The sequence below is a fragment of the Ranitomeya imitator genome, chromosome 9 (assembly GCF_032444005.1).
Source record: "Ranitomeya imitator isolate aRanImi1 chromosome 9, aRanImi1.pri, whole genome shotgun sequence".
In the NCBI taxonomy this organism is placed as follows: Eukaryota; Metazoa; Chordata; class Amphibia; order Anura; family Dendrobatidae; genus Ranitomeya; species Ranitomeya imitator.
Genome location: NC_091290.1, coordinates 20,591,058 through 20,611,709, shown reverse-complemented (window position 1 = coordinate 20,611,709; position 20,652 = coordinate 20,591,058). Strand labels below are relative to the sequence as shown.

Genomic DNA, 20,652 nt, shown 5'->3' with positions numbered 1-20,652 from the left:
AAAGGAGTCTGCTGGGAGAAGTAGACTGGAGTAGATATCAGGTTAAGTTTTGTACCAGTCAATGAGAGGGCAGATGGTACAAGTAGGGGCTAAGCCGGGTTAAGCCTATTCCACCTGGGCGGATGTTGGTGTGCTGAAAGTCGGTGTGGCAAGGAGGTCAGGAAGAAGAGCTGTGACAGAGTCACCCGGCGTATTTAACAATCCCAAAGAGCAAAACAACGTCCTGGATGTCACAGAAAAAGGGGCTATTTAACTTTTGTGAGTGCTAATAATGACTGGGGTATAGGGAGGCTCTCCATGAAGAAGGGTACATTGCAGTGCTTTGTGTAGGCAATATAGGTTGCCTTTATTGTTTGTGGGGTGGCAATAATATCAGCCTAGAGGAAACCAGTGAAAGGTGATCTGTATAGAGCTAAATCTTGGGAAAGCCATTGTTGAAAACTATATAGAACTGGGCTCAATGTGCCTTGTGAATGTACCAGGGAGCCGGTTCCGCACTAGTCTCTCTCACTCTTGGGAAACGTCTTGCTCCTCAGTTGCTCATCTTGTCTCTTCTGCTCCTGTCTTGCTTTCGCTCTGCTACCTGCTCAGTACACACACTACACAGACAAGATCACATCTCATAAATTACTCTGCTCACACCCGCTGATTGAGGGAAAGTGTGCTGGGTTTGACCCCCTGTAAGGCTACTTTCACACTATCGTCGTACTCGGTCCGCCGCAGTGCATCGGGCCGACGTACCGACGCATACTGTGGAAGCGCCGCACAACGGGGGCAGCGGATGCATTTTTCCAACGCATCCGCTGCCCCATTGTGAGTTGCGGGGAGGTGGGGGCGGAGTTCCAACCGCGCATGCGCAGTCAGAAATGGCAGACACAACGCTCAAAAAAACGTTGCAAGCAACGGTTTTTTGTTTGGAGGATCCGCCACAACACGACGCAACCGTCACACGACGGTTGCGACGTGTGGCAATGCGCCGCAATGTGTCGCTAATGTTAGTCTATGGGAAAAAAAACGCATCCTGCAGACAACTTTGCAGGATGCGTTTTTTTACCCAAAACGACGCATTGCGACATATCCCAAACAACGCTAGTGTGAAAGTAGCCTAAAGTGAACAGGAACACCATCATTCACCGTGTTTACATGTTGGCTTAATTATGTAACGCAAAATGTTGATAAAAATTAGCATATTATGCCTCTTAAAATTGCCACACGCTATGAAAACATCATATGTACCCCAACAATGAAAATGTCAATTCACCACACAAAAAAACAATCCCTCACACAGCTCCATGGATGGAAAAATAAATTAGTTAATTTTCTCAGCAAATGGAGGAAAAGTCATAATTAATTTGACAAAGTCCTGATTTTTTTTTTTTAACAATAAGAATATAAAAAAGTATACAAGTTTGTAAGTTGCCAGATCACTGCACAATGTAAAAACACAACAGAAAATATAATGTCAGTATTGTTTTTTTTATTCAGCATTTTTCTGCATTTGGATTATTTTTTATTATTTAAATGAATGGTGTCATTAAAAGCTGCAAAAAAAAAAAAAAAAAATTGAGGGTATGTGCACACGTCAGGATTTTTTCCTGACAAAATCCTGAGAATTCTGCCAGAAATCCGCGGGTTTTTTTGCGCGGATTTCTCACGGAAATTGCACGTTTTTTGCGCGGATTTTTTGCGGAATTTTTGCGGATTTTTTTTTTTCCCGGAATGTCATTTTTGCTTAGAAATCCGCAAAAAATTCCGGAAAAAGATAGAGCATGTCCGGATTTTTTGCGGTATGCGTTTTTTTTGCGGAAAAAAACGCATACATCTGCACAAAAAATCCGGAATGCATTCTAAATGATAGGATGCATAATTTTAGCGTTTTTTATGCGGAATTATAGCGTTTTTATAGCGAAATTCCGCAAAAAAAACGCAAAAAATCCTGACGTGTGCACATACCCTAAGGCTTTTGGTAAAAGGGGAGGAAAAAAGTATGTAAGGACAAAAATTGGCAACATTAGGAAAGGGTCAATGCTCAGTCGTGCACATTAACCAGGAGCAAATTGTATGTTAGATATCACACAGACATGCTTCTGCTATCTATCTCGTTACCTTAGCATTATAGTAGTCTTCTTCAATGTATCTTTGCCTCTTCAATGACTAACGTTTGTGGTCAATGTCTCCAACACAAAATGGAGGAGGCAGTATCTCTTTCAGTGTACCTCAGATAAAATGGATGCGTTTCTTTTTCTCTCAGTGCACCTCAGACAAAATAAACGGGGCTCTTTCTGAATTACTTCGGAAAAAAATGGAGGAGCTAATTTCACTTTCAAGTACCTCAGATAAAATGGAGATGTCTATTTTTGTCTTTCAGTGTACCATAAACAAAATGGTGGAGGTTATTTTTCTTTTAAGTACAGTACCTCATATATAATGGTAGAGGCTCTTTCTAAAGTTCCTGAGACAAAATGGAGGAGGCTGTTTCTCTCAGTGTACCTAAGATAAAATGGAGAAGTCTCTGAAGTGCCTCAGACAAAAAGGCTTTTTTTTTCTCTCTGTGTACCTCAGAGAAAAAGAGATTATGTCTCTCTCAGTGTACCTCATACAAATGCAAAAAGCTCTTTCTCTCTTTGTATACCTCAGACAAAATGATGGCTATATATCTTTATGTGCCTCAGCCAAAATGTCAGCTGTATATCTTTATGTACCTCAGGCAAAATGGAATAGGCTTTTTTTCTCTCAGTGTACCTAAAAAAAATGGCGGCTGTATGTCTTTGTATACCTCAGAGAAAAATGGAGGCTGTATATCTTTATGTACCTCAGGCAAAATGGATTAGGCCCTCTGTCAGTGTAAATAGATAAATGTTTTCTCTTTTTCTCAGTGTTGCTCGTACAGAGTGAAGTATTTTCTCTTTCTTACTTTGCTTCAAACAACATGGAGAATGTGCCCTCTCTGTCTACCTCAGATAACTGAAAGATACTTTCTCTCAGTCTATCTCATAAATTGGAGGATGCGTTCTCTGTGTCTTCATGAAGAATATAGCATCTTCACTCTCTTACTTCCTCAGATAAAATGGAGGACACTCAGTCAGACAGCTGTACTGCATCCTCTCTTGTCTCCCATTATCTTCCTGACAGGACTGCCATACATTCAGTTTTCTCTTTTTTCCTTCTTTGTACCTCTTTCTAGTTCTTGTCTTTATCTCCCTGGGGATAATGGGAGATGTTTTTTTTTTCTTCATTTTTTTATATTTAAAATATCTGCAAAATAAAAATAAGGAAATAACAGTAAGGAAGATGTAAAAAGTCCCTACCACAAGAAAATAGGGATTTTTTTTTTCATATAAAACTTATGTTCTTACATACACATAACAAAAAAATTTTTTTAGAAGGTGCCACAACCATTATAATCTAGAGAGTTCATTCTAAAAGTTATTTAGTGTAAAATATGAACAGTAAAAAATATATATATATATATATATATAAATAACAATATATAAATTACACAGTATTATTTATGTACCCAGAAATAGCAGTAAAATAATAATAATAATAATAATAAAAATGAAAAAAATATAGTAATAATAACAATAATAATAAAAAAAGTGGCCAGTGATTTCTATTTATTCTTGCTTCTCCCTTGAATATTTTGCCTTTTTATTATTATTTTTTTAATTTTCGTTTTAGCCAATATTCTAATTTTTTAAGTCTTTACCAAGGGCGTGTGACTCACATGATCCTGTCTTTCGCCTGCTCTGCATTATTATCTTTCCAGATACACTTCGTTGGTAAAGACCATAAAAATTAGGACCAAATAAAATGGCCCTTATTTTAGGCAGAGTTTTGAGAAAAAGAAACAAATGCCATATATTTAGGGCCATTTTTTTTACCTTGCAACAAGTGTTCTCTAAGATCCGTTCCGGCTCGATCATTAAGGGGTTAAGAGTGTGTGGCCAAAAAAGCAACCTATATCGGAGATGAGTGAATTTATTTGCGTGGAATTTACCGTAATTCTTTTCAATTTTTATTAAAAAAAAAAAAAATTATTGCAGTTTCATCTTAACACAATATATTACAAAATTTCTTGTTTTAAAGATGTTATTCTCATCTTCATAGATTCATATTCTCAGACAGAATTTGAAAAAAAAAACCAAGAACTTTTCCAATTTACTGCTTATTGAAATTTTCAGCCATTCTTGAGATATTAACACTTTTCTTTTGTTTACAGCTTGTTGCCTAGGAGCCGACCACCGCTGTTATCTAGCTTGTAAGCTTGCACTGATACCGTCTGTGATTAGGAGGTAGCTTGATGCTCTTGGTATCTACAAAACAGGGCGTACAAGCTCAATAGAAAAGGGTGTAAGCACTGCACATGTTCTGCTGTCTTGCAGCGGTGGTCGGTCTCCAAGGCAACAAACTGTACTCAAAAGAAAAGTGTTAATATCTCTAGAACGGCTGGAAATTTTAATAAGCAGTAAACTGCAAAATTGCTTGTATTTATGAGAACTCTGACAACATCCATATGGGAAGATGAAAATAATCCTTTAACTTGTGCTAATAATTTATTTAAAGTACAAGTATAGTTATATTTTATTTGCAACCTTCTTTTTATAGACTCCGCTTTATGGAGAGTGAAAAAAACTATGAAGCTTTGTTCAAAAATCTGCTAGCAAATAACTGCTCAGGCTTCAATATGGAGTATGACGTATGTATTGAAACAGAACCTCAGCATGTCATTAGACTGAGGATAAATGAATTTTTCTCCACTTCTATGCTGTGAATATGACAAATCAATGGCGTCTGTATCCTCCTCATTATCCAGCTGCTGTAAAGTCCTGCACTTGTCGCCACAGGTCCTGACTCCAGTCACCCCTGGCAAACAACTGTTATGAAGTTTAGCTTATGTAGTTTAATATAGCAGTGACTCAAGGGAATCTGTCACCAGGATTTTGCCTCCTAAACTGAAAGCAGCGTGATGTAGGAGCAGATACCCTGATTCCAGCAATGTGTCACTTACCGATCTGCTTGCTGTAGTTTTGACAAAATCACAGTTTTATCAGCAGGAGATTATCATTAGAAGACTAGTAAACCTGATGCCATGTAGTGCTCCATATTCATTAGATGTGTATAAAGCTGCACTCACCACTGATTGACAGCTTTTTGCCTATGCACAGTGCATGCACAGAAAAAGCTGCCGATCAATGGTGTGGGCTGGGTTATACAGGGCTCGGCATTCAGAGAATTGGTAGATCTGCAGCAGAGAAAACATGGATTTTATCAAAACTACAGCAAACAGCCCGGTAAGTGACATATCCCTGGAATCACGGACTCTACCCGTATATCATGCTGCTCCAAAGTAGGGTAGGAAAAACCTAGTGACAGATTCTCTTTAAGACTCTCATATACATTAGTTAGCTGCCAGATGAACAATTACTCTCAGCTGATTTCCCCATAGAGGAACGCGCAGCTTGACTATGCTGACCTAGCTGGGTGGCATGTGCGCCACCTGGTAGAAGAGGTTTGTACAGAAATGACCTAATGATGAGCTGGGTAGCAAATGCATCACTCCTTGGTGAAATTAGTATTCTCTCTTCTATTAGTGCCATATGCAGAGAGAAATTATCGGCGCCCTGACAGTGGACGCAGATGGAGCAATAACCTGCTGACGGATTCCCTTTAATGTCTGCTTTTTGAGTAGAAGCCATGACACCAACGTACAGAGCCTTACTGCTTATTTTTAATTGCTGATATTACAATCAAATCAATCATTTACACCTAATTTGTGACTGGTAATATTTCTATTCATTAGACTCTGAAGTCTGTAGGTATCGTTCAATCAAGGTCTGTGGCTGTTCATGCTGCTAATAAAGAGAAGAACCGTCAAGATGCAGCCTACCCATGTAAGTCACCGCCACTGAGTTATCCATCCTGTTACACACGGAGTCCCCACCGGTCCATATTACAGTCCCAGCACTGCCATATTAAGACATGCAATGGACAATGCCACAATTCCCTCATTTATAAGTAGATGATACACTGTGTCTGCCAATCCACCTATTCTTCCCTTTGAATTGCCTAATGATTCTGGAGCATCTTATTTAGCACGTGTGCGGTATCGTTCCTCTGTTACTCCTCCTAGAAATCTATGAATTAATTGACATTTGTAAATATAGTATAGTATCCTTATACAGCGTGGCACCTGAAACAATGATTGGGAAGTGTTAAGTCACCCCCATACCCATTAGATAAAAATGGTCTCAAACATGTCACAGATAATATCGACAGAATTTGATTTCCATGGATGGTCATCTGCAGAAAAAAACATAAAACTGCCAACTGGTGTTATGAACAATTACAGAAATGCGTCTGAAAAAACAACAACCGACGATTGTTCTATATTGACGAAGTTGATCATTTTATTTCACTTTTATCGGATGTGTATCAGCTCAACTAAGACTACGAGAGGTAGCGACACAACCCAAACTGGTAACATCCAGCTGTCAACTTATTCATAAATTTCTAGGAGGAATAACTGAGGAATCGCGCAATGCAGAATTTAGAGAAGATGTTCCACAATTTCAATAATGAGGGGAATACCATTATTTACTCAAATATACATGTCAGGAGAGGAGACAGGACTTTGTTAAAACAAAATCATCAAAACTACAAAAAGTTTTACCAGCTTATGATATTAAATGTTACTTATCAAAAATCATTACTGCTGTTATTGATATTACCATTAGTGTTTAAGTATTACTATTATATCATATCATCATATCATAATCCTATCATAACATCATATCATATCATAACATCATATCATATTAATATGATATGATTTTATTTATTTTATCATAAATTTAAAGTGAGAGAGTAAACCCAAAGTGCAATGTAAACTAAGTACAAAGACTTGTAGGGGGTATCAGACTTATATCCCAAAGGGGCCACCGAGCGTATCCCTAAATGCAATGTGAAAACACCCTTAGAAGGCTATGTGCTTAGTTTGCACTGTCAATTTGGAATGACGGACTCCGTTTAAAATTATTATATTACATGATATATAATAATGTATTATATAATTTTATTTTAGATTTATTTATAATTGTCTTTTAATGAGTGTATATGTTTTTTAATTACAGACGACATATCTCGAGTTACATTGTTGACCCTTGAAAACTCCTCCGATGGTTATATTAATGCCAGTTATATTCCTGTAAGTGGTTTATGGAGGCACTTATAATGACTGAGATTGGATGATGAAGATGCTTTTAATATCTAGCTCTTTGATAGATAATAGCCCAGTTTATATTGTACTTTTATAATAAATAATACGTGGGTTATGAACATGGCAGGAGATATAGTTGAAGGATCCTGGGCCCCGGGGGAGAAATCTTTATTAGAGCCCTCACTCCCCATGTGCCATATATACCGTAATATAGTTATCTTAGTGAGTGGAAGGGGGAGCCTAAGTAACTAGACTGAGTGCAACTTCTACCTCTGTATCCCCTATAGCTACACCCCCGAACCAGGATGATTGTGTAGAATCAAAACTTATAAATATCACATCATTTTTTACTATTACTGCACGTTTAACTTTTATTTTTCTTCTTCAGGGGTACAGATCTGAGAGAGAATTTATTGCTGCTCAACACCCATTACCGGGGACCATGAAAGACTTCTGGTACATGATTTGGGAGCAGCGCGTTAACACTATTGTAATGTTGTCCAGTAAGCAAGAAAATTACCAGGTACGGTGATACATGTGGATTCTCCATTATTAATATTTTAGGTCATGCAAATACTTGACTTAATCATCCCAGGGCCGTCCTATATTGGGTTGTAAAGTACCATTTTGGCATTATTATTATCTTACCATTAGGTCTCAATCAGTAATGTATGTTCAGTGTGTGTATTCAAATACTTATCAGTTGCTGTCTTCTGCCGTTTTCAGCGCTGCCTCGCTCCACTCCACAATCTTGACAACGCAGCTCTTTCTTGCCATGGACAGTTACTTTTTTTCTTAATATAAATGTATGACTGCTTCGTTCTGAGCTCATAGACTTAAATTGAGAAAGCAACTTCCGGTCACACAGCAAACACTATTTATAACTGTGGTCACAAGAGCAGGCGAGAAACAGAGCAGCGATGGGAATGGCAGAAGACAGCAACCAGTAATTAAATACACCCATCAGAATTGAACATTTTTTTACATTATTTTTTTCCTTTGTTGCAAATACTTTTTTTTAACCTTTCTAGTATAGGTGTAGAAAGGTTTTGACGCTCACCTTGCAATGTAAAAAAAGTTACTTTTATTGTAGGTTTTAATTTGTGTATAAGACTTGCTTCCATTTGTATATATTTTAGGGGAAAGGTGAAGAATACTGGCCAAAACCTGAAGCCAAAACATTTGGTTGCATCATAGTAACTTTCATGCATGAACACATCTACAACAGCTGGACTACCAGAGACTTTATGGTGACTAATGTAAGTGCACAGTATCTTCGTATAGTGTTAGTATTACTACTTTCTAGTCAGTTTATATTGTATATTCTGTAATATAACATATAGTGTGTTTTTTTATCTCAGTTGAAGGACTGCACAAGTCATCGAGTTCGGCAGTTCCATTTTACTGAATGGCATCAGAGTGGTAAGATGGATGATAGAGAAGTGCTAATGCAGTTTGTACATGAGGTCCGACAATACAAGAAAGACATTTCTTCTAACTGCCCCACTGTGGTCCATTGCAGGTAGGAAGAATTAAAAAAATATATAAAATATATATAAAACTATATCTGCCCTGCCACATGTTGCCACGTATTTGGTAGTCTGACATATGACTTCTTTCTAGGACTGGCACTGGGAGATCTGGGATCTTCATAGCTCTTGATTGTATTATTAATCAGCTGGAATGTGACAAAAAGGTTGACGTTTGTGGAACAGTCCATAAAATGCATTTGCATCGGCCCTTAATGGTGCAAACAGCGGTACGTTTTATTGTTATTACTGCTATTAAAATGGTTGAAAGTCTTTTCAGAAAAATGTTTATTTCAAAAAAGTTGGCTGGTGGTACTTATTTCCACATTGGGAGGAGAGTGCCGCAGACAACATCGTGTCTGTACAAGTATGCCAAGATGCATTGTCAAGTACAGGGCTGGACTGGCCATATGGCAATTCTGGCAAATGCCAGAAGGGCCTGCCTGGTCATGGGCTGCCTTGTCTGCTACATTGTTAACAGAATCCGTGTTCTCAAGATACCCATACTGTTAAGAGTTGTGACTGAGTACAAAGTGGCTGACTCAGTTACTTACCCCAGCAGGCCACGGGTATCATTAGAAATCTTGGTCTTGCAGTAAATTTTGCTTTCCTCCATCCAGGGTAATATTAGTAATATATCCCATCTGGTTCATGGGGACGGGGACAACATGGACCTGTGTGATTTCAAACGCCAGGACTGAATTTCAGCCACAGTCCATACCTGGTCAGGTATAGTGCAGCTGTCCCATCCATTACGCATCAATCCTAACAGCTATGTGCAGATGGAACATCATCAACACTGCTAATTTCTTGCTGTTAAAGTGAGCAGTGTTGGAAAACCACTTTAACGTGAAAACGTTTTTTTAATATAGGATTGATTGCTTGCAATTGCATGGAGGATGGACTAATGTGAAGCAGAAATAGAAATATTACTGTCCCCTAAAATATTTATTTTACTTTTTCTGATGCAAACATCTTGCATAAAATATGAGTGAGTGACTGGTAGAAGATCTCGACCACCAAAGTAGATTCCACTGAAGTCTGCCCATTGGCCACTATCTACCATGCGGAATACTACACTAGTAAAGTGGTTGCTTTAGTTTTTTGTCTCCTAATCATCATGCAGGCGACATGGGTCCTAGCTGTACCCAACCTCCCTATCGCCTGACAGACTTGGTTCTCAGTGGCGGTTATCTACGTAAGAAACCTTTGAATTGGCTCTTGCAGAATAAACTATTCCTGCACTTTTTAACAGGGTGCTGGCTGACGCTGCCACTGAATGTTACCATCCTCTCCACCATCTGTGCATATTCAGTCTGCACAGTGTCTTGCAACATTCAATGCTATCAACTCTGATAGAGCTCAGTTATTGGCAGCAGCACTGTCTGACGGAACTTCAGCGCTGCAGACAAAAACAAACACCAGATGCAAAGAAGAATGTTCTCATTCACTGACAACAAGCTAATATTATGAAAATAGTGAAGAATTATTGCAGAAACTAAATTAGGATGTTGTAGAACTTTTGATAAGTTTTATTTATATAAAAACAGGAAAGACTCTTAAAGTTTTAATCATATGAATATGTGTTCCCCCTTCTAGGATCAGTACATATTCCTGCACTGCTGCACTCTAGACATAATCAGAGACAAGAAGAAAGTGAACACCGATGATCAGAAAGTCACTGAAGACAGAAGTGAGGACGCGATACTCCACACAGTTTACCATTCACACACCCTGATTGAATCAACCCAAGGACAGCCATCTCTTCCCTGAAAGTCACTGCCAGTCCTGTCATGTGATCATTGTATTATTCTAAAACATTTCTTTACTAGAATATCATGTATTCCATAAAGTCTTTATACCGTATGCACATTGAGTATATATTATAGAGTCTACAATAAATACCCATTATTATCTGTGTGGTCTTACTTATGTAGTTTAAATTCTTAATAATTAATCTAATAAAAATCTTAGAGGGGTTGTACCATTAGCAACATATATCAAGTTTGCATACGATAGGTGATAACGTGCATGGTTGCTGAAAGTCCAAGCGATGGAACCCCCATCAATCAAGAAGGCAGAGAAAAAGAGTAACAACGTAACAATAATTTTGAGTTAAATTTTATCACCACTTTCAATAGCCGACATAAAAGCATTCAAATAATTGTTCAGAACCATTGGCATATTCTGCTGAATGATCCGGTTTTAACAAAAATATTACCGATACTGGGGTAACTTTCTCCATTAAAAGCCCCATGTTCTGTAGCTCTAGTTTTGTCATATGCCATCATTTGTTCCTATCAAAAACTATATGTTGGTAGGACCACCCAACCTCTCCATAAACTCACATCGGTCCAATATTCAAAAGGTTTTCTCAAATATGGGCTATCACGGCATTACGCCATGTTGCGAAATACAATTGAGGATTTTCCCCATAGAAGAAATTCCTTTGCAGACTCAGAATCGGGTTGAGCAACTAAACCGCAAGGAAATTTAATGGATTTACAAATTAAACACTCTCACTCTGAATGGTCTTATCAAAATCCCTGACACTTTCTTATAACCAGTCCTGTTCTTTTCAACTAAAATCTGATTTCACACTGGCCTTTGGTAAATACATTAATTGCAGATTATTTCCTTTCCGTACCATGTCAAATTCTCATTTACATTGTATGGATGTCACACTCCTCCCACATGTTCTCCCATCGGTGGCACATTCGGGTTCATTCTTTCTATACATGTTCCCGTGTATGTCTTTTACAGTCACTTATTTAAGTGCCACTCCAGTGGCTCACAACAATAGACCTTATATTTGGTCATCCCAAAGACCAAGTGCTATACTGGTTCGGATCCTAACTGATGTTAATTTTTTCAAATACAGGAAACCTGGTTTGTGAATTCACTTTTTCATTGTCAATCTCTTGTTTCTCCTTTTTATTTTTTATTTTATCATAAATACCCCAGATGTTTTTTAAACTCTCTTTATGCTGGATTTCAATGTTTTTTTTATTGTGGTTTGGTAAATTTTGATATTGTCATGTGCCCTGTTTGGCAGGGTTGTTTTTTTTATTTAAAGACCTCATATAAGACAATAATTTCTGACAAGCTTCCATTAGATTTTTGTCCTGAAGAAGAGGTCCTGCATTGACCTCAAAACACGTTGACTCTAAAACCTATTAAATCTATTAGATAAGGTTTTCAAGTATACCATCTGTTTGGCAGTTTCTATCAGCAGTGCATCAAGTGACACTTCACCCGGATTCCTTTTGCTTAATTCCATTTGAAATTGTCTCCTGCAGCAGCTGATTTATGTGAATTACACGTTGCTTAGGTGCAACTTCACCAGGTGAGCAGATTCACTTTCCTCTTTTACCCCGTTGTTACCAGTTAAGGCCCTATTTTGCTCTCTTTTGTCCCCCAGTCTTTGAATCTCCAAGGTGCTAGAGTCGCCTAGCCAGTCTCCAGACCTGAACCCAGTTGAAAATCTTTGGAGGGAGCTAAAACTCAATGTTGCCCATCAACATCTGCAAAACCTGAAAGATCTGGAAAAGATCTTTATGGAGGAGTGGGCCAAAATCCCTGCTGCAGAGTGTGCAATACAAGAGAAAAATGGAGCACTACATCCAAAGAGTAATAATAAAAAAGTATAAGTTTATTTATTATAGAGATGAGATCAGGTATATAATGGCATGTACAGCTCTATTGTGTCAGGTAGTTACATAATAAAGTGCATAGCACTATTTAGAACCTGAGAGACATTGTGAGGCAGTGGGATGGTATGTAGTATTTGGAGGTAAAACAGTATCTGGGAAAAGTCCCGCCCCAATCCAATGCGACCCCCACGGTGCCATACAGGCTCTTACCCATCATAGAATGTATAGGTTGACATGCCACAAAGCATCAATGCGCGTTTCGCATTGGCTTCCTCAGGGGGCTCTACCTTTTTAATATTACTCTTTGGACGTAGTGCTCCGCTTTTCTCTTGTATTGCTCAGTTTTGGAGTGTCCCTGTTACATGTTCTGCACAGGGCCCTTCCACAGGGTTTTTTTTCTACTGCAAATTAGAATCAATGGCTCTTGTTATGGCCTATATTTATCTCATGCAGTTCGTGCAAAGTTGGTCAAGAACTACAGGAAACGTCTGACCTCTGCAACTGCAAACAAAGGTTTCTATACCAAATATTAAGTTCTGTTTTTCTATTGTATCAAATACTTATTTCATGCAATAAAATGCAAATGGATTATGTAAAAATCATATGTGATTTTCTGAATTTTTTTAGATTCTGTCTCTCAGAAGTTGGTGATCAGGTTGCCTGCATGTTGCAGAAAACCTCACTTGCTATGAGTGCCGACGACTAGGCGGCGCTCATAGTTATCTGGCTATGACAATCACAGGGGTCTCCTGCTGTCCCCGGGTTGTCATGCCAACCCATCAGTGACCCATGGTCAAGTGACACGGGCGCCAATTGGAGGAGGTAATGATGCGCTTCCTTTGCGGGCATGATAAATGCCGCTGTCAGAGTTTGTCACTGGTATTTAACATGTTAACACCTGCAGGTGTATCGTTATTACACCCGTGGCTATTCCAGGGACACGTCAGCTGATCAGATCAACTGTCATGTGCCGGAAAAGGCGCAAGCTCAACGCTGAAGCCCGCACCAATGACGGACTCTGTTTTATTTTCATGCACTGTTGCTGTTTATTTATTTACTGCAGGGTATTTGCTCATTCTGTTTTTTCTTGAGTTTTGTCAATCTGTAAGGGTATGTTCACACGTTCAGGATTTCCATCCTTTTTTTTTCAGGACAGTTTTTTTAAAAAAACTGCAGCTCTTGGCAGAAAACGCAGGTCCTTTTTTTGGTCCTTTTTTGTCGTTTTTTGATGCGTTTTTTGATGCGTTTTTTTATCCTTTTTTTATGCAGTTTTCTATGCAGAGACTGTGTGTTTCCTAGGAAGCTTTTTAGGGCTAAAATGGCTGAAAATACCCTAACCCTACCCCTACCCCTAACCCTACCCCTAACCCTAACCCTACCCCTAACCCTAACCCTACCCCTAACCCTAACCCTAACCCTAACCCTACCCCTAACCCTAACCCTAACCCTACCCCTAACCCTACCCCTAACCCTACCCCTATTCTAACCTTAGTGAAAAAAAAAAAATCTTAATTTTTTTATTGTCCCTACCAATGGGGGTGACAAAGTGGGGGGGGTGTCATTTACTATTTTTTTATTTTGATCACTGAGATATAACCTATCTCAGTGATCAAAATGCACTTTGGAGCGAATCTGCTGGCCGGCAGATTCGGCGGGCGCACTGCGCATGCGCCCGCCATTTTGCAAGATGGCGGCGCCCAGGGAGAAGACGGCCGGACGGACACCGGGTAAGTATAAGGGGGGGAGATTAGGGCACGGGGGGGCATCGGAGCACTGGGGGGGGCATCGGAGCATGGGGGGGGCATCGGAGCACGGGGGGGCGGGATCGGAGCACGGGGGGGCAGCCACACTCCACCCACGCACTTCCGCCCGCTCCCCCGCACTTCCTGCTGCAGCGGTTCTGCACATCAAATCGCAGTAAAACACGCAGATATATTTTTGATCTGCGGGTTTTACTGCGATTTTGACCTCACAATGGAGGTCTATGGGTGCAGAACCGCTGCGGTTCAGGAAAAAGAAGTGACATGCTCCTTCTTTTTTGCCGCAGCTATTCTGCGCGGCTTTTTAAACGAAATTACGGATCATGTGCACAGCAGTGACTGTTTTCTATAGGGTTACATTGTTATGTACCCTGCATGGAAAACAGCTGCGGAACCGCAGCGGCAAAACCGCTGCGGTTCCGCAGTAAAAAACGCACTGTGTGAACATGGCCTAACAGTTCTGCATGCACATTAAAATCAACACCTTTTCTAGTATTATGGTGTGAAGACAGCGGGTGCTCTAGTCCGCTAGCCGAAACCGTATAGACCAGGGTTCACCAAATGTCTGCTCTCCTTTTACAGTTGATGTAATAATACTCAGACAACATAGGTTGAGGGTAAAACAGTGTTACAATAATTTATTGAACCACCAGCAAACAATAGCATATAGAACAGTCCCAGCAAATACTTAAGATGGTTCACATTACAGAGTCTTAACCTTTCCGCTGGCTAGATGGGATTAGAGCAGCTGCCACTTTGTGGTTTCCAGGGCCAACTACCCCCTGCAGTGCCACCCCGTTTTTGTTGGGCACCTACCAAGAAGAGGTAACAACAAGCTTAGGAAGCTGACAGTCCATCGATGTACGATGCCAGATGACTTGATTGTGCCAACCTGGATTCTCTAAACGTCTTTGAGGGTTCAATGATGGGCAATGAAGCAGCTCTCTATTTCTTCAGTTGGAGCCATGATGCCATGGCTACAGTAATGTACAGTCTCTCTAAACACAGATAGATCCTTCTTTTTTTTTAGTTCACAACTCTTATTTAGGATTTCTTCCACAGGCTTGAGGGAAGGTGGAAGGAGGACATCCCTCACTGCTGGAGTGTTGAAACAACATGCATAGATTGTCCTCCATATTTGCAGAGGACCAATGGGTCATCAAAATATTAACAAACATTGTTCATTTATCCCGTGCCTTTGTTTCCCAATGATTATAGAACAATACTAGGACTGCAATACTAGGACAGATACAATAGCTAATCAGCAACCATTCCACAAATGGCAGCCATTGAACATTAGTTCAATTGACAATAAGAGTCAGCATTCAGTCTCACATGAACACTAGCTCATGTCCCTGGGCCAACCGAAAAAATATGTCTGGTTTATTAAGAATAAATATTGTGTCGTCATATATGGTTTTAATGTTAACATTCCCCCTAACTAGTTCAATATTTGTTACTAAACAGTTTTATAATAATATACGATTGTCCCCAAAAAGCAGGCAGAGCCTTATTTTACAAATTCTAACAGTCTATTCAGTAGGACTATCAGCTGTGTATCCACCAGACTTCTGCTCAACACAACTGATGGTCCCAACCCCATTTATAAGGCAAGAAATCCCACTTTACAGGGCACACCTGTAAAGTGAAAACCATTTCTGTGACTACCTCTTGAAGCTCATCAAGAGAATGCCAAGAGTGTGCAAAGCAGTCATCAAAGCAAAAGGTGGCTACTTTGAAAGAACCTAGAATATAAGACATAATTTCAGTTGTTTCCCACTTTTTAGTTAAGTATATAATTCCACATATGTTAATTCATAGTTTTGATGCCTTCAGTGTGAATTTACAATTTTCATAGTCATAAAAATACAGAAAAATCTTTAAATGAGAAGGTGTGTCCAAACTTTTGATCTGTACTGTATATATAAAGTATACATATACAGTGAAAGTATGTGTGTATATAGGTCCTTCTCAAAAAATTAGCATATAGTGTTAAATTTCATTATTTACCATAATGTAATGATTACAATTAAACTTTCATATATTATAGATTCATTATCCACCAACTGAAATTTGTCAGGTCTTTTATTGTTTTAATACTGATGATTTTGGCATACAACTCCTGATAACCCAAAAAACCTGTCTCAATAAATTAGCATATTTCACCCATCCAATCAAATAAAAGTGTTTTTTAATAACAAACAAAAAAAACAACAAATAATAATGTTCAGTTATGCACTCAATACTTGGTCGGGAATCCTTTGGCAGAAATGACTGCTTCAATGCGGCGTGGCATGGAGGCAATCAGCCTGTGACACTGCTGAGATGTTATGGAGGCCCAGGATGCTTCAATAGCGGCCTTAAGCTCATCCAGAGTGTTGGGTCTTGCGTCTCTCAACTTTCTCTTCACAATATCCCACAGATTCTCTATGGGGTTCAGGTCAGGAGAGTTGGCAGGCCAATTGAGCACAGTAATACCATGGTCAGTAAACCATTTACCAGTGGTTTTGGCACTGTGAGCAGGTGCCAGGTCGTGCTGAAAAATGAAATCTTCATCTCCATAAAGCATTTCAGCCGATGGAAGCATGAAGTGCTCCAAAATCTCCTGATAGCTAGCTGCATTGACCCTGCCCTTGATGAAACACAGTGGACCAACACCAGCAGCTGACATGGCACCCCACACCATCACTGACTGTGGGTACTTGACACTGGACTTCAGGCATTTTGGCGTTTCCTTCTCCCCAGTCTTCCTCCAGACTCTGGCACCTTGATTTCCGAATGACATGCAAAATTTGCTTTCATCAGAAAAAAGTACTTGGGACCACTTAGCAACAGTCCAGTGCTGCTTCTCTGTAGCTCAAAAGTGGCTTTACCTGGGGAACGCGGCACCTGTAGCCCATTTCCTGCACACGCCTGTGCACGGTGGCTCTGGATGTTTCCACACCAGACTCAGTCCACTGCTTCCTCAGGTTCCCCAAGGTCTGGAATCGGTCCTTCTCCACAATCTTCCTCAGGGTCCGGTCTCCTCTTCTCGTTGTACAGCGTTTTCTGCCACATTGTTTCCTTCCAACAGACTTACCATTGAGGTGCCTTGATACAGCACTCTGGGAACAGCCTATTTGTTGAGAAATTTCTTTCTGGGTCTTACCCTCTTGCTTGAGGGTGTCAATGATGGCCTTCTTGACATCTGTCAGGTCGCTAGTCTTACCCATGATGGGGGTTTTGAGTAATGAACCAGGCAGGGAGTTTATAAAAGCCTCAGGTATCTTTTGCATGTGTTTAGAGTTAATTAGTTGATTCAGAAGATTAGGGTAATAGGTCGTTTAGAGAACCTTTTCTTGATATGCTAATTTATTGAGACAGGTTTTTTGGGTTATCAGGAGTTGTATGCCAAAATCATCAGTATTAAAACAATAAAAGACCTGACAAATTTCAGTTGGTGGATAATGAATCTATAATATATGAAAGTTTAATTGTAATCATTACATTATGGTAAATAATGAAATTTAACACTATATGCTAATTTTTTGAGAAGGACCTGTATATATATATATATATATATATATATATATATATATATATATATCTCTGGCAAAAATTAAGATACCACTGCACAGTTTTATAAAAATCAGCTTCTCTACATGTCTGACAGCCATTCCATTCCAGTATCAGTTGAATTCCAGCCAGAGTACACCTCATTCTACTTAATGTGCTTCTGATTAGGTGGTTACCTGAACCAAATCTTATTTAACAAAGGAAAGTATAAAAAAAAACCCTGCTGTGGTGTTCACAGTCCTCTTGCAATAGGACATGCTGGATGGCAAAACAAGTGCTAGTAATATCCCAAAAGTAATAGGAATGAAAAAATTACTTTTAACCATGCCAAAGAAGTTGAAAAGAAAAGTCTTGAGTGAGGAAAAGAAGGGCTCAATTCTGGCTTTACTAGCAGAGGGACATAGTGAGCGTCAAGTTGCCTCCATCCTTAAAATGTCTAAAGGTACCGTCACACTTAGCGACGCTGCAGCGATACCGACAACTATCCGGATCGCTGCAGCGTCGCTGTTTGGTCGCTGGAGAGCTGTCACACAGACCGCTCTCCAGCGACCAACGATGCCGGTAACCAGGGTAAACATCGGGTAACTAAGCGCAGGTCCGCGCTTAGTAACCCGATGTTTACCCTGGTTACCATCCTAAAAGTAAAAAAAACAAACAGTACATACTTACCTACCGCTGTCTGTCCTCCAGCGCTGTGCTCTGCACTCCTCCTGTACTGTCTGTGTGAGCACAGCGGCCGGAAAGCAGAGTGGTGACGTCACCGCTGTGCTTTCCGGCTGACCGACGCTCACAGCCAGTACAGGAGGAGTGCAGAGCACAGCGCTGGAGGACAGACGGCTGTAGGTAAGTATGTAGTGTTTGTTTTTTTTACTTTTAGGATGGTAACCAGGGTAAGACGGAGACCTGGTTAGACGGAGACCTGGAGAGGCGTACAAGCCACAGTGTCTTGCACCCACTGTGAAATTTGGTGGAGGATCAGTGATGATCTGGGGATGCTTTAGCAAGGCTGGAATTGGGCAGGTTAATCTTTGCGAAGGACTTATGAATCAAGCCGCATACAAGGTTATCCTGGAAAAAAACAGTTGATTCCCTCTGCTCAGGCAATGTTCCCCAACTCTGAGGACTGTTTTTTTCAGCAGGACAATGAGCCATGCCAGACAGCTAGGTCAATCAATGTGTGGATGAAGGACCACCACATCAAATCCCCGTCATGGCCAGCCCAATCTCCAGACCTGAACCCCATTTAAAACCTTTGGAATGTAATCAAGAGGAAGATGGATAGTCACAAGCCATCAAACAAAGAAGAACTGCTTACATTTTTGTACCAGGAGTCACCCAAAAGCAGTGTGAAAGACTGGTGGAAAGCATGCCAAGAGGCATGAAATTTATGATTAAAAATCGTGGTTATTCCACAAAATATTGATTTCTGAACTCTTCCTGAGTTAAAACATTAGTATTCCTGTTTTTAAATGTTTATGAACTTGTTTGTTTTGCATTATTTGAGGTCTGCAAGCAATGGATTTTTTGCTATTTTTACCATTTCTTATTTTCAGAAAATACCGTAAATGCAAAATTTATTGCTTGGTACTTCGGAGACATGTTGTCAGTAGTTTACAAAATAAAAGAACAATTAAAATTTTATTCAAAAATATACCTATAAAGAGAAAAATCAGACAAACTGAACATTTTGCAGTGGTCTCTTAATTTTTGCCAGAACTGTATATATACACTGCTCAAAAAAATAAAGGGAACACTTAAACAACACAATACAACTCCAAGTAAATCAAACTTCTGTTAAATCAAACTGTCCACTTTGGAAGCAACACTGTTTGACAATCAATTTCATATGCTGTTGTGCAAATGGAAAAGACAACAGATGGAAATTATTGGCAATTATCAAGACACACTCAATAAAGACTACATCTCAGTACCAATGCTTTCTGGCTGATGCTTTGGTCACTTTTGAATGTTGGTTGTGCTTTCACACTCATGGTAGCATGAGACGGACTCTACAACCCACACAAGTGGCTCAGGTAGTGCAGCTCATCCATGATGGCACATCAATGCGAGCTGTGGCAAGAAGGTTTGCTGTGTCTGTAAACGTAGTGTCCAAAAGCTGGAGACGCTACCAGGAGACAGGCCAATACACCAGGAGACGTGGAAGGGGCCGTAGAAGGGCAACAACCCAGCAGCAGGACCGCTATCTCAGCCTTTGTGCAAGGAGGAACACAGGAGCACTGCTAAAACCCTGCAAAATGACCTCCAGCAAGCCACAAATGTGCATGTGTCTGCACAAACGGTTAGAAACCAACTCCATGAAGATGGTCTGAGTGCCCAACGTCCACAGATGGGGGTTGTGCTCACAGCCAACACCATGCAGGACGCTTGACATTTGCCACAGAACACCAGGATTGGCAAATTCCCCACTGGCGCCCTGTGCTCTTCACAGATGAAAGCAGGTTCACACTGAGCACATGTGACAGACGTGACAGAGTCTGAAGACGCCATGGAGAGTAATCTGCTGCCTGCAATATCCTTCAGCATGACCGGTTTGGCAGTGGGTCAGTAATGGTGTAGGGTGGTATTTATTTGGAGGGCTGCACAGCCCTCCATGTGATCACCAGAGGTAGTCTGACTGCCATTAGGTACCGAGATGAGATCCTCAGACCCCTTGTGAGACCATGTGCTGGTGCGGTTGGCCCTGGGTTCCTCCTAATGCAGGACAATGCCAGACCTCACATGGCTGTAGTGTGTCAGCAGTTCCTGCAAGATGAAGGCATTGAAGCTATGGACTGGCCCGCCCCTTCCCCAGACCTGAATCCGATGGAACATATCTGGGACATCATGTCTCGCACCATCTACCAATGTCACGTTGTACCACAGACTGTGCAGGAGTTGGCGGATGCTTTAGTCCAGGTCTGGAAGGATTTCTCAGG

At 40.3% G+C, this 20,652-nt stretch overlaps 1 protein-coding gene across 6 annotated transcripts in view; it reads left to right on the top strand.

Moving 5' to 3' along the window:
- LOC138648709 (uncharacterized) overlaps nucleotides 1-10,662 on the top strand; it is a 131,407-nt gene extending 120,745 nt beyond the window's left edge. For all 6 annotated transcript variants that reach the window (XM_069738541.1, XM_069738540.1, XM_069738536.1 and 3 more), the window contains 8 exons: nucleotides 4,609-4,699; nucleotides 5,804-5,894; nucleotides 7,134-7,207; nucleotides 7,608-7,742; nucleotides 8,359-8,478; nucleotides 8,581-8,741; nucleotides 8,843-8,978; nucleotides 10,348-10,662. In XM_069738541.1, coding sequence (XP_069594642.1) covers nucleotides 4,609-4,699; nucleotides 5,804-5,894; nucleotides 7,134-7,207; nucleotides 7,608-7,742; nucleotides 8,359-8,478; nucleotides 8,581-8,741; nucleotides 8,843-8,978; nucleotides 10,348-10,521 — 982 coding nt within the window. In that variant the 3' untranslated portion in view covers nucleotides 10,522-10,662. The remainder of the gene's footprint in view (nucleotides 1-4,608; nucleotides 4,700-5,803; nucleotides 5,895-7,133; nucleotides 7,208-7,607; nucleotides 7,743-8,358; nucleotides 8,479-8,580; nucleotides 8,742-8,842; nucleotides 8,979-10,347) is intronic.
- The last annotated feature ends 9,990 nt before the right edge of the window (nucleotides 10,663-20,652 follow it).